Here is an 11,662-nt window from a genome sequence, read left to right on the forward strand (position 1 = left end):
GGTGCTTTCAACCAGCGGGATGCCCGAAGCCTCCAGTTTCTCGATGCTCTTGGGGAGACTGTCAAAGTGCGCCGCAATGAATGAGAGGTTTCCTCCCAGAGAGGACTTCTGGAGAAGCTCTTGCACTAACTGGATACTGCTTGCTTGAGTTCCATCCAGACTATTCACGACAGAGGTTAAAGCATTCAGGTTACGAGCGTAGTACAGCGCTGCTTCAAGCCACGTCCCCATCGTGTCAGAACTGGTTGCGGCGGTAGGGGTACTCCAGGCGCAGTCTCCCGGAAGATGGTTACTCTTGCCGCTGACTTCAGGAAAAAATTTTCCCATTCGCTATCAACTTGTCTACATCGGGAAACAAGACTCTTACTTCCTCGGCGACCCTGTGAAGCGCGTGCACCACGCAAGTCACGTGTATCATGCGTGGAAAGATGACCTTCAGTGCTTTGCCTGCTTTTGTCATGTAGGGTGCAGCGTCTGTCACGAAGAGGAGCACCCTTTCGTGTTTCACTCCGCCAGGCCACAATATGCTCAGGGCATTCATAAACGCCTGAGCAACGGTAGAACTGTTTGTCCTCTCCAAATCCTCCGCGTGCAGTAGGAAGCTCCTATTTTCCGTCGCTGTGAGAAGGCCGATTACTGTGTTAGCCACGTATCTGCCGGTGGCATCGGTGGTTTCATCTATAGAAACCCAAATAGGTTTATCGGATACACAGCGCCGAATGAATTCGAGCTTCTTCTCATATATATTCTTCAGGTAGTGCAAGCGGAGTGTCACGGACGATGGAACCTGCTGCCCACAGTACTTCTCGAGGAAGTAACTGAACTTCTCGCTGTCTAACTTGCGAAGCGGAATTCCAGCAGATACGAAAGCATCGCAAAGATCAACGTAGAATTGACTTTGCTTCCCAGACGCTTCTAGGAAGGGTCTCATCTGGATGAGACTCGGTGAGGCTGATTGTTTCTTTCTCTCGGCCAAACTTTTGTGCTTCACACTACTAATGTGTTGCGACACCAAAAACTTCTTGTCCGACGATATCTCCTTCTCGCATATTTTGCAGAGTAGAACCGTCCCGTCAGTTGAGAGCACGTCTCTCCCGAAAAATATCACGTACTGATTTAGTCGTGATGTGTAAGTCTTCGGCAGCCAAGCGAACTGGCTCGTCTATTCTGTCCCGTCAGCCAAGCGAACTGGCTCGTCTGTTCTGACCCCACCAGCCGTGGTCACAAGAAGGCTTCACTTCCAACTGGTGGTCGATGATGCTGCTTACAAGACTTTCGGTGGAGGAGTTTAGCTATTCCTCGGTTATCGAGTCGTTGAGGTGGACCGGAGTATGTTAAGAACCTTCAAGAACTTTCATGGATGAGAGGTCTTCCACGGTGCTCTGTTTTATCTCCCGCAGTCATGGTCACAATGAAGAAAATTCCCCGCTCAGCTGTTTGACACCAGACAGTAAACCTCCCAAAATGCTCGGGACAGCCGCTGACGTGCACGTGGCGCGATTGTTCTACATCAACGAGAGACTCCGCCGCTTCCTCCTCCATTACACAGGAGCTTCTCTCTAGGCGAATTCGAGGAAACATTATCATCTCGACTCTCGAAACACTGAGCTTTCGACCGAAAATCGCATGTAATCGTAGTTATGCCTCGGACCGCTGGATATTACGGAGATTCCCTGGCAATATATCAGATAATATGCCTTCTGGAGGGGAAAGCTCGAAATATGCATTTTGCTCGAAAAACCGTCGAAATATGCATTTTCATGAAACGTATGCAAAATGCATGAAGTGACGCACCCTAGTGATATGAGTGGCTCGAGATCCTGGATCTATGAGGATGCGGCACGGGACTTTGATTCTTCCGACTTCAGCCGAGGCGAGCGCACTCTATAGGAAGACTGACGTCTCGAGTGAGTCAACGTTGATGTTCGTCGACACGCTTCGTTGTGGCTTCCCAGCCTGGTTCTTGAAGGCCTTCGGGCAGATGATGGCGTAGTGTGATGCGTTGCAGTATCGGCATTTCGTCTTGGGGCCCTCTCTGCAGTGTTTGGCGTCGTGGTTCAGCTTCAGGCATTTGAAGCACGCTCTTGCTGCAAGCATTCTCTCCTGACGCTCTTCGAAGATCAGAGGAGCCAGGCATTTGAATGCGGGTTATCTCCCTGACTGAACAAGCATGGGGTTGTCGGGGCTACTATCTTCTTGGGATACGGCGAATGAAGACCTCGGTATTAACGAACCAGCGATAGCCACCTCTAGTTTATTGAACACACACACAGACCGCCACAGCCGACCTATAGTCGCTGTGCGACCGACCTCTCTGACTACTCGTCACACTCTGTTACATCCTACACCTCTAACATCCGTCCGACACGTCACACGTCCGTCTAACACCTCGAACGTCCATCTAACACCTCTAACGTCAAACGTCCGTCTACATCTCTATGTGACCACGAAATTCGGTCACGCTACCTACGCTGGCTCCTGACAGCGATTTCCCTCTACCGGCTACCGTACAGATATAGGTTCTTCACTGCGTCTTCACCTCTCAACTCCGTCCTGCACGTCGGGCACACCGGGTTTTGCCTCAACGCCTTCGCGAGACACAGGAAGCAGAACAAGTGCCCGCACCTCGTCGTCTGCGGGGCTTCCGGCACCAACAAACATATGGCGCACTTGTAGTGGGCCATCATCCGGAAGTTGCGCGCGGCCTCCTCCGTCCATTCCGCCGGGCATTGTGAACACTCCGTCCTCGCCTCCGCCGACGAATCCTCCGACGACGCCACCCGCTGGCTCCAGACCCTCCGCGCCGTCATAGCCGGCGTCTCGCCTCCACGTGGCCGGACCTCCACCACCGGCTCCTCGACCGGCCGTTCCTCCTCCGGTTCGTCGAAGGGGCGGCTCCCCCAGGAGGAAGGATCCTCGTCGTCATCTTCCTCACTGGATTCCTCCAGAACGTTTTCCGCCAGCTGCACCGCTCTGCTTTCCGACTCCGCCTGAACGTCTTCTGCCGGCTGAACTCCGCTGACTCCCGGCTCCGCACGACCGTCTTCTGCCGGCTGAACTTCGCTGGACTCCGGCTGAACTCCGGCTGAACTCCGCTGACGGCCGGCTCTTCCTCCGACTCCGGGGGCATGGCCCTCGGACTTGTGCACACCGCCCGTACATGTCCCGCTCCGCCGCATCGGAAGCAGATGCGCGCGGGACAGTTTCTCTCGAAGTGTCCGACTGCACCACAGCCCCTGCACGGCCGTCTCCTCGCACTGCACGCCGGCGAACCGGTCACGTGCCTGTTGTCCAAGCAATCTGCACACACGTTCATGACGACCTGCTCGTTGTACACCACACGTCGAACTGACTGCTGCTCTTTTCGATTCGAGCGTTCCGAATTCTTTTCCGTTGGGGGTGTCTTCTTTCCGCCAGTCTCAGTGTGCATCGCCCGATCGCTCTGCCATCGCTACCTCCTAGTTGTCCTCAACTTGAACATTTCTTCTCCACCGTCTACCTACACATTACCGCCTGTATATTTTCTCTCAGCCTATCATCCATTACTAATTTCCCTTATGCTTCTTCTGTCTAAGCATTTACTTGGTATATTTGCCTCGGAAATGCACTGTTCGCTTCGGCCGAACTCTTGCTTCACCCCCTATTCGTCGTTCTTGAGCTTCTCTCCCCGTCAACGGTGTAGCCTCAACTTTCTGGTGATTTCGAGCCCGTTCGCTCTTCGATTTCGGCGCGCCGTCTTTTCTAGAGTCGTCACTTGATTCCTCTGTAACCGTCAGTCTTGTTTTTCTGATCTTCGGTTCCGTCTCCTCTTCTTGGATCGACATGTTCAGACCCTCGAAATGTTGTGACAATTCGTCGACTCGAATGTCCTCTTGCTCACATAGCTCGACATTCTTCTCCGGCTCCGATGCCTCCGAACGTTGAATATTTTCTGGAATGCTAACGGAATTATCATCGCCAGGCAGAGACTACTCGTCACTTTCATCCCCGTACACTCTGTACCATTTTAACTGAGAACAGTGCGCCGTACACAGATATTGCTTTCCGACCCCCATTTAAGCGAGCCGATATGTATCCTTCGGTAGAATCTCCGTAATTTTTTTTTTTTTATTAATGATTTGATTTATTGTATGATCCTGAACATTTGCCTTTGCTTATCGCTCGCTAGGGACTCTAGGTCCGTGGCGCGATCGCGATGAGATCTGCTTACATTTTCGAGTATCTACTCTCGGATACTAAATATTTACATTTTGTGTTCTTTTTTTTTTTTGGGGGGGGGGTGTGCTCGTATTTTCGCCGTGAGCATATAGACGGGTGTCTCCATAGAATCACCCAATCAGCTTCCTGATATCTCCAGGGCTCATTGACAGAAAGTGTTTGTTGATGCTGAGGTTTACGATTTTCCTTGTTCTGGGCGACTTGTCCTGTGACTCGCAGAGGGTCTTGATATCAGTGGGAAGGGAGTTGAACAGCTTCGTGAAGTTGCGGGCTGCGGTCCTCTCGGTGATCGACAGTCGCGGTGCAGTGATAGAAAGATTTTTATTTTCCTTGAACCTGGTTCGGTGGTGGTGATTGGGACGAGCAAGATCCATGACTCTGGGCGAGAGCATCCTGAAGAGGCTGATTGCGTAGAGGTGGTAGAAGTGGGGTATTCCAGCTCTTTCGAAGAGAGGCTCCGCACTAGCGTTTCGGGGGGCCTGGCAGACCAGTCTGACCGCGGATCTCTGAAGCCTCAGCAGTGGCTCAATGGATGTGGGAAAGGTTCCTCCGTAGATTTGTATCATATATCTTAGGTGCGATTCGATAATTGCGTGGTAGAGCATTTTGTTAAATTCCGTCGAACCCGTGCCTCGAAGCCTGTATAGGAAGGCGACGCCTGTCCGCATTTTCCTGACCACGTGAGAGATGTGCCCACCGAATTTCATATCATCTTCCATGTAGAAGCCGAGGTATTTGTAGGTAGTGACTCTTTCGAGGATGACGCATTCGCAACTGTTCGCGTGGCAGTTCTTATGGATCTTGAGAAGTGGGTAGCCCGACTTTTTTGCTTTTCCTTCGAATAGCATGTACTTGGTCTTTCTGGAGTTCAGTACAAGTCCATTAGCTGCCATCCACGATACGACGATGGACAGACACTGTGTCGCCCGTTCGTACAGCTCAGGCACATTGCTGCTCTCAAGGAGCAACACCGTGTCGTCGGCAAATGAGACGATTCTCGCAGGTGTCTTTAGGTCCAAGAGGTCATTGATGTAGACGAGGAAGAGCAGTGGACCCAGAACGCTCCCCTGGGGAACCCCACATGTGATCCCTGCCACTGAGCTCGACGCCTCTCCGTAGGTAAAGATCTGTTTCCTGTCTTCGAGGTAGGACTCGAGGAGTTGTAACGCGGGACCGTTGATTCCACAGCGAGAGAGCTTCATAATCAGTCTGCCGTGGTGGATTGTGTCAAAGGCCTTACTGAGATCGCAAAAAATCGCCAGTGCCGTCATTCCCCTGTTTCTTGCCGAGTAGACGAAGTCAGTCACCTCACACACGGCCGACTCGCATCCCTTGCCTTTTCGGAAGCCGAATTGAGACCGGTTTATGAGGCCGTTATCCTCGAGGTAAGACCTGAGCTGCCCAGCCAGGATCTTTTCCTCGACTATCTTGTTGACGGAGGACAGGAGCGAAATCGGGCGGAAGTTGGATATGTCTGACACTGGTCCCGACTTATGAACAGGTCTGAGTGCTGCCGTCTTCAGCTGTCGTGGGTAGCTCGACGATTCCAGTATCTTTCTGATCAGTGTTCTTATCGGGTTTGTCATGGCTTCTGCGTTTTCCTTAAACAGTCTCCCCGGGATGCCGTCAGCACCGTCGGTTACCATCGGTCCCCTATACTTTGGTTGCAACTTTGTTGGTAAGCCCGTCTGTACCGGCAACCGCCTAACTAATACGATATCCCCGATCTCATACCGCCGCCAATGTGGTTTCCTTCTCTTATCGTAGCCCTCCGCTTATTTCGCTTGATTTTTAATGATCGTCTCCCGAATCTCCTTCTGAATTTCTTCCGCCGGCGGCCATACCGTCTCATGTTCTTGCAAAGACAACCCCGAAAAATTAATTATCTAACCTCGGCAGATAACCATGCAATGCCTCGAAAGGCGACCTTCCTGTCCCCCTCGCTGGTGCTCTATTCATATGCATCTGTGCCGCCTGAATATGTTTCGCCCAATCTGACTTATCCGGACTCTCGCTTAATGTTCTTAGTAGCCTCGCTACTTCCTTATTCAACCGCTCCACTTGACCATTTGATTGTGGTCTCTGAGTCGAGATCAAAATATGCCGAACCCCCATCCCGCTCAGAACCTCCTCTGTTGATTTCGCCGTAAATGCCGTGAATGCCGTTCCACGATCCGACACCAGCCACATCGGTGTCCCATATGTTCTAAATGTCCGAGTCAGGAAATCGATAACAGCCGCCGCGTTTGCTGTTTTGACCGCCTCCAGCAATACGTACTTTGTCAGACCGTCAACCAACACGATGATATGTTCCTTCCCTTTCGACTTCGGAAGAGGTCCTAAATAATCGATATGGACTCGCTCGAATGGTCGTCGTTCCGGCCTAATTGGATTCAGCATTCCCTCCTGTCTTCCAACCGCCGCTTTATTGAACAGACACTCCATACACGATTGGATATGATGAACCACGTACTGTTTCCGGACCGCGACATCTCGGCCGTGGGGACAACTCGGCCACTACGACTACTCGGCCACTACGAAAACTCGGCCACCACGACAACTCGGCCACTACGACTACTCGGCCGCGGGGACAACTCGGCCACTACGACTACTCGGCCACTACGACAACTCGGCCACAAAGGTGGCTTTTCGATATATCGGTTCGCGATGGATTGGATAAAAATTTGTGAAGGAATGAGCTCTGGGCTCGGTTCCTTTCGAGCACAGCAGAACGAAATGCAGACGTCGCGGTCGAATGAAGATGCGCACGTCGCGACGTGTTCGTGTATGTATAGATCTGCGCTCGGAGCATCAGAGGGAGCCGCTGATGAGCCCAGGATGAGCTTCCAGAATCTCGGGGGAAGTATACCGCACCCAAAAAATGAATTATTCGATCGATATGCTGGGATTTCCGCAGATTCCCTCGGATTCCCGCAGAGCCATTCATTTCGCGAAAGTAGCAGATGGGAGAAGAAATTCCGTATGATACCGCCGATTGGGGAATGACTTCGATTACCGCGCATCAATCAGTGAGTGCTCAGCTCACGCTTACGCCTATGGCTCCCTGAACGCCGACCACTCGCGCGTACTCTCCGTCTGTTCCGGAGTCGATCCTCGTATGTTTGATTTTGTCCACCTAAAAGTGGCTCTAGCGCCTTTGTGCAGCGGTGACACTGGTGAAAGCCGAGCGGCCGAGGGAGACAGTTTTCGAGATTGACCGCTTCAGCTCTTGGTTGAAGCTGAAGAGGTGGCTCGCGTACGTGCTAAGGTTCATCGAGGAAACGAGAGCAAGTAGGGCCCAAGCTCCAGCCGGAAGCCGACTCACCGTTCGAGAGTTAGAACGAGCTGAGAAGGTTATCGTCGAATAAGTTCAGGCGAGCGTATTCCAGGTAGACGACACTCGACCGCGTGACGAGACATCCATGCGGTTCAGCTGTGCTCAACTCCAATCCTACACAGCCGATCGAGGGGACCGCAGATTCAGTTGCCGAAAGCGGGCCCCAGCGACGAGAAAACATTAGAGGTAGAGGAGGCGGCTAGGAGTGTAGCGATGCCGGAAGCCTCCATCATTCGGCCGTTGGACCCGTTCATGGAGGACGGTTTAATCTGTGTGCAGGGGAGGTTGGATGACCATAGAGGGAGCATCGCGAAACATCCACCAATCTTGCCGCCGAAACACTCTATCACGACCTTGTTCCTGAGAGATCTGCACGCCAAGAATTGCCATGCCGGCGTAACGCAATGTCTGTTAGAATCACGCAAGAAGTATTGGATTCCAAGGGGGAGACAAATGCTCAGTCAGAAAAATAATTCATAGCTCTTTCAGATGTCGGAGATTCCATGCGAGGCCGGTTCCCGTGAGCGTAGGAAATCCGCCGGAAACGGGAGTGTCACAATCGGCACCTTTCGCCCACGACGGAACAGATGTGGCCGGACCATTGTTCGTGGACGAAAACGGCGGTAAGAGGAAGATCTGGGTGTGCATCTTCACTTGCCATGCCAGTCGAGGGGTACACCTGGAGCTGCTCACGTCCCTAGGGGCCTAAGATTTCATGATGAGCTTCCGACGCTTCGAGGCTAGGCGCACCTGCCCAAGGACGATGTACTCCGATAACGCGGGGGCTTACAAAAGAGCAGCGGTAGATCTACAGGAAATCTCGAGGCTGCAGCAGGAAGCTGCGAGTCAGGAGTCTATGACTCACGATGGCACAGAGTGGACCTTCAATATTGCGAAGGCCCCGTGAGATTTGTTTTACACTGAAGGCGGCGTTGAAAAGAGTCGTTGGAACGCAGACGTTGAAGTACCAGGAACTCGAAACCATGGTTTGTGAGACTGAGCATATGATTAATCGCAGACCGCTATGTCAGGTGTGGGACACCGAGGTGATTGAGGTGCTGACACCGATGCATTTCCTCATAGTCGAAACCACGGATCGGCTGCGGGAAAGTGAGCTGTCGGCGAAAAGTCGTCGATCCGAGATGCTGGCAATATGGAGACACAGGAAAAAAGTTGTCGAGGATGTGTGGGAGGGGTGGCAGGACGAGTACGTTAGTCTCTTGCGTAGCTTCCATCAAGAGACACCCTCCAAAAACTCAAGTCTCGACGTTGGACGAGTAGTGATTGTTAAAGACAACAACACGCCAAGACTTTTTTGGAAATCGGCGAGGGTGGAAAAGCTGAACGTGGGTCGAGATAAAATTGTACGGTCATGTCTGATCATCTATGACTCTCCTCCGAGGAGAAGGCTGGAATCATGGTCATAATACGATTCATAACTACGGAAACCCCGAAATTCACAGATTTCCGGTAGTTCATACCGTGAATAGGAATTTAGCCTCTCCTGCCCCGACGCGAAGGGATATCGATGGCTGACAGTCAACTGATGCCGCGCGATATCACCGGTGATGCGGCGCACCACGGAAATCGCTGCAGTCTTCGATCTCGGGCTCCTCTCCTTGCTCTTCCCGGCAGAAGCAAACCGCAGCCAGACAGGGCTCTATTGGCTCGGGGAACCGTGCGAAAGAAAGCTATCTCGCGCCGAGGAATGTTCCCGTCGTTGTCCTTTTCCCCGAACTGACCCCCGGAGATCGAGGAGCTCCCTCAGCCCCCTGAAGATCTTTAGGATCTAGAATCCAGTGTACAGATTGCTTGTGCGGGAGGATACCCGGGTTCAGAATCGCGACTGGAAGTTCGCCGAGTCAACACCAGCATTATGTCGGTAAAGGAGAGCGAGACACACAGGTTTTACTTTCAACGACAAAGGATTCCGACGACCGCCCATCACGCAGAGAACCATTCATGGAAGACTTTCGCGATGACTGCATCATGTTTATACTCATGCATAAGTATATATAGCATCATCAATTATTTCATATGTATGTGTCATAATCACCGTAATTGGTGATAGAAGAGTGAGGAGTCCCTGAATACAATGGCAAAAATTCACCGTAGGGTCACCATGCTTGGCCAAATCCAGAAACACATGTATGGATCATTCAATTGGGCTCGCGCGCGTCATTTCAACCGCGATAGCAGCACGTTGAGATCGCCACAGCAAAATAGCGTGGCAGAGATAGAGCATCCTACGTCGGTGCGCTTCGGGGTAGAAATAGCGGCAGAGAACGAACCTGAGGCGGAACGCATATACTTCTGCGACACAAGTGAAGACCATGAAGACATAGATTCCCAGAATCAGGCCAGTTTTCCCAGAGTCGTGTCCCGAGACGAGACAGACAGCCGTGTCCACATTGCTCGAGACCCGACTCGAACTCACAAGGTATCCCAGGAATGATCTCATGAACTTGGCTACGATACCGATCCCTACGACTTGAACGCTCAGATTTTGCTCCGTGTTATGCACGCCAGACAGTCGACTCTCTTCTTTCATTACTTTCAAGACGTTCGCCATCAAATGGTTGACGCTGAGCGCACGGATGCCGAGGACCACAGTCAGCCAAACCTTCGAGAAAACAAGACGCTCAATGCCATGCCACTCATTATCCAGCGGTTTCGGTGTCCAGAAGGTTGCGACACGTTTCAAGTCCTTCTCGTCCAGCCTGAGACCCGATTGCTCGCTGAATTTTCCAAAATCTCCGTAAACGTAGCAGTTGTGGAAGCTGGGATAATGTTGGTATTTATGAAGGAACCCATAAATGACGACGAAACAACAGGGCGTTATCAGCAAGAGAGTTATTTCTAAGATGTTACCGAGAAGAGCAGTACGTGCCCTATATGTTCTGAGGTAGTTCGAAGCTTCGTTGTAAGCGTCATCCAGAGTGGATCTCTCGGTATTCACTCCAGCGATATCGAAAGAATTGTTCCGCGCGAACCACTCGGGAAATTTTAAATTATCACACGCATGGAATTGATCAGTGACTTTCTCAGTCCCGCAGAAGTCTTCAGTCAACATGACGATGATTGGCCGACAAACCTCTCGGCAAGTCTCTCTAACCACACCCGGGCCCCAATCACAGAGCGGCCAAGAGTCGTGAACTTTTTCTACGCAACGGAGATGGGCCAGGAACAGCAGTATCTCGCAGCGGACCCGGAGATCGCCTTCAGCACCGCCTGTGAAAGATAATTTCGCTCTTTTGCTGTACGCTTCGGTTCGAGCGGATGATTCCGTCCGCGATTCGGGAAAAGATATCGGTTCGATAGGCAGCTTGGACGTGAACCTCACCCAAGTCTTTGGTTGTGCGCAGCTTGTTCACCCAGTTCTGGTATTCGCGGTAGGTGATGCGAAGATAGTCCAGCTGGGTTACGCTTATATTCAAACTCAGAAAATTAAACCCGAGGTCTTGGGTCAAAGGCTCAGAGCTGGTCACGTTTAAGTACCCACGACATGTCTGACTCGGTGTAATTGAACACATCATGCCGGTCTTTACTCATTATATCCGAGAAAGCTTTGAATGCCGGATCGAAGCACAGTTTGTAGGAGGTCTGCAGAAAAAGGGGATGGGGTTCTGCTCGAGAAACTTGAGGTCATCGGTTTCCTCAGTTTTGAGCGCGGACCTCGTTCGAGAGACTCACCGATAGTGTATTTCAGGAAAAGCTTTATGAAACATATGCACGTTCGCAGGAAGATATCCAAGTTCAAGAGGAAATCGGTTATTGGACCAGTCAACACTTGCTCCAGAGCGTACACCGCTAATATGACGCGCCCCGATTTGGTGACTATGGAGGGCACCATAAGATACATGGAGCAGCAAACTCGTGTACTCAGAAAACTCAATATAGAAACTCCGGTCGCAAAAATCAAAATCTGTTTGCGGCTGAATCTTCCAAGTGACATGACAAGAGCCGTGAGACCGGAGAGGACCATCGATAGGAAGCATTTCGTCAGGATTCTACCCATGGCTCTATGTCGTTGTCAGCCTTGAACAGATAGCTGTGCGATGCTTCTTCGCGCCTCGGACATCAACGCGCAGACTCGGTCTGACCGCG

At 51.7% G+C, this 11,662-nt stretch overlaps 2 protein-coding genes across 2 annotated transcripts; one reads left to right on the plus strand and one right to left on the minus strand.

Annotated features, from left to right (window-relative positions):
• Nucleotides 1–367: 367 nt before the first annotated feature.
• On the minus strand, nucleotides 368–2,097 carry LOC100907026 (uncharacterized; the record flags this gene model as incomplete). The annotated part of the gene is made up of 2 exons (XM_029111208.1): nucleotides 1,901–2,097; nucleotides 368–1,091 (listed from the first exon to the last, which is right to left on the minus strand). Coding segments are annotated over exons 1-2 (921 nt in total), but the record flags the coding sequence as incomplete, so codon positions are not given.
• A 6,221-nt stretch (nucleotides 2,098–8,318) lies between these two features.
• Nucleotides 8,319–9,045, plus strand: LOC108864148 (uncharacterized). The gene is made up of 3 exons (XM_018639185.1): nucleotides 8,319–8,458; nucleotides 8,574–8,901; nucleotides 9,019–9,045. Exons 1-3 carry the CDS (start codon nucleotides 8,319–8,321, stop codon nucleotides 9,043–9,045), a joined length of 495 nt encoding a protein of 164 aa, XP_018494701.1.
• Nucleotides 9,046–11,662: the final 2,617 nt, after the last annotated feature.

The sequence above is a fragment of the Galendromus occidentalis genome, unplaced genomic scaffold, assembly GCF_000255335.2.
Source record: "Galendromus occidentalis unplaced genomic scaffold, Mocc_1.1 scf7180000077395, whole genome shotgun sequence".
In the NCBI taxonomy this organism is placed as follows: Eukaryota; Metazoa; Arthropoda; class Arachnida; order Mesostigmata; family Phytoseiidae; genus Galendromus; species Galendromus occidentalis.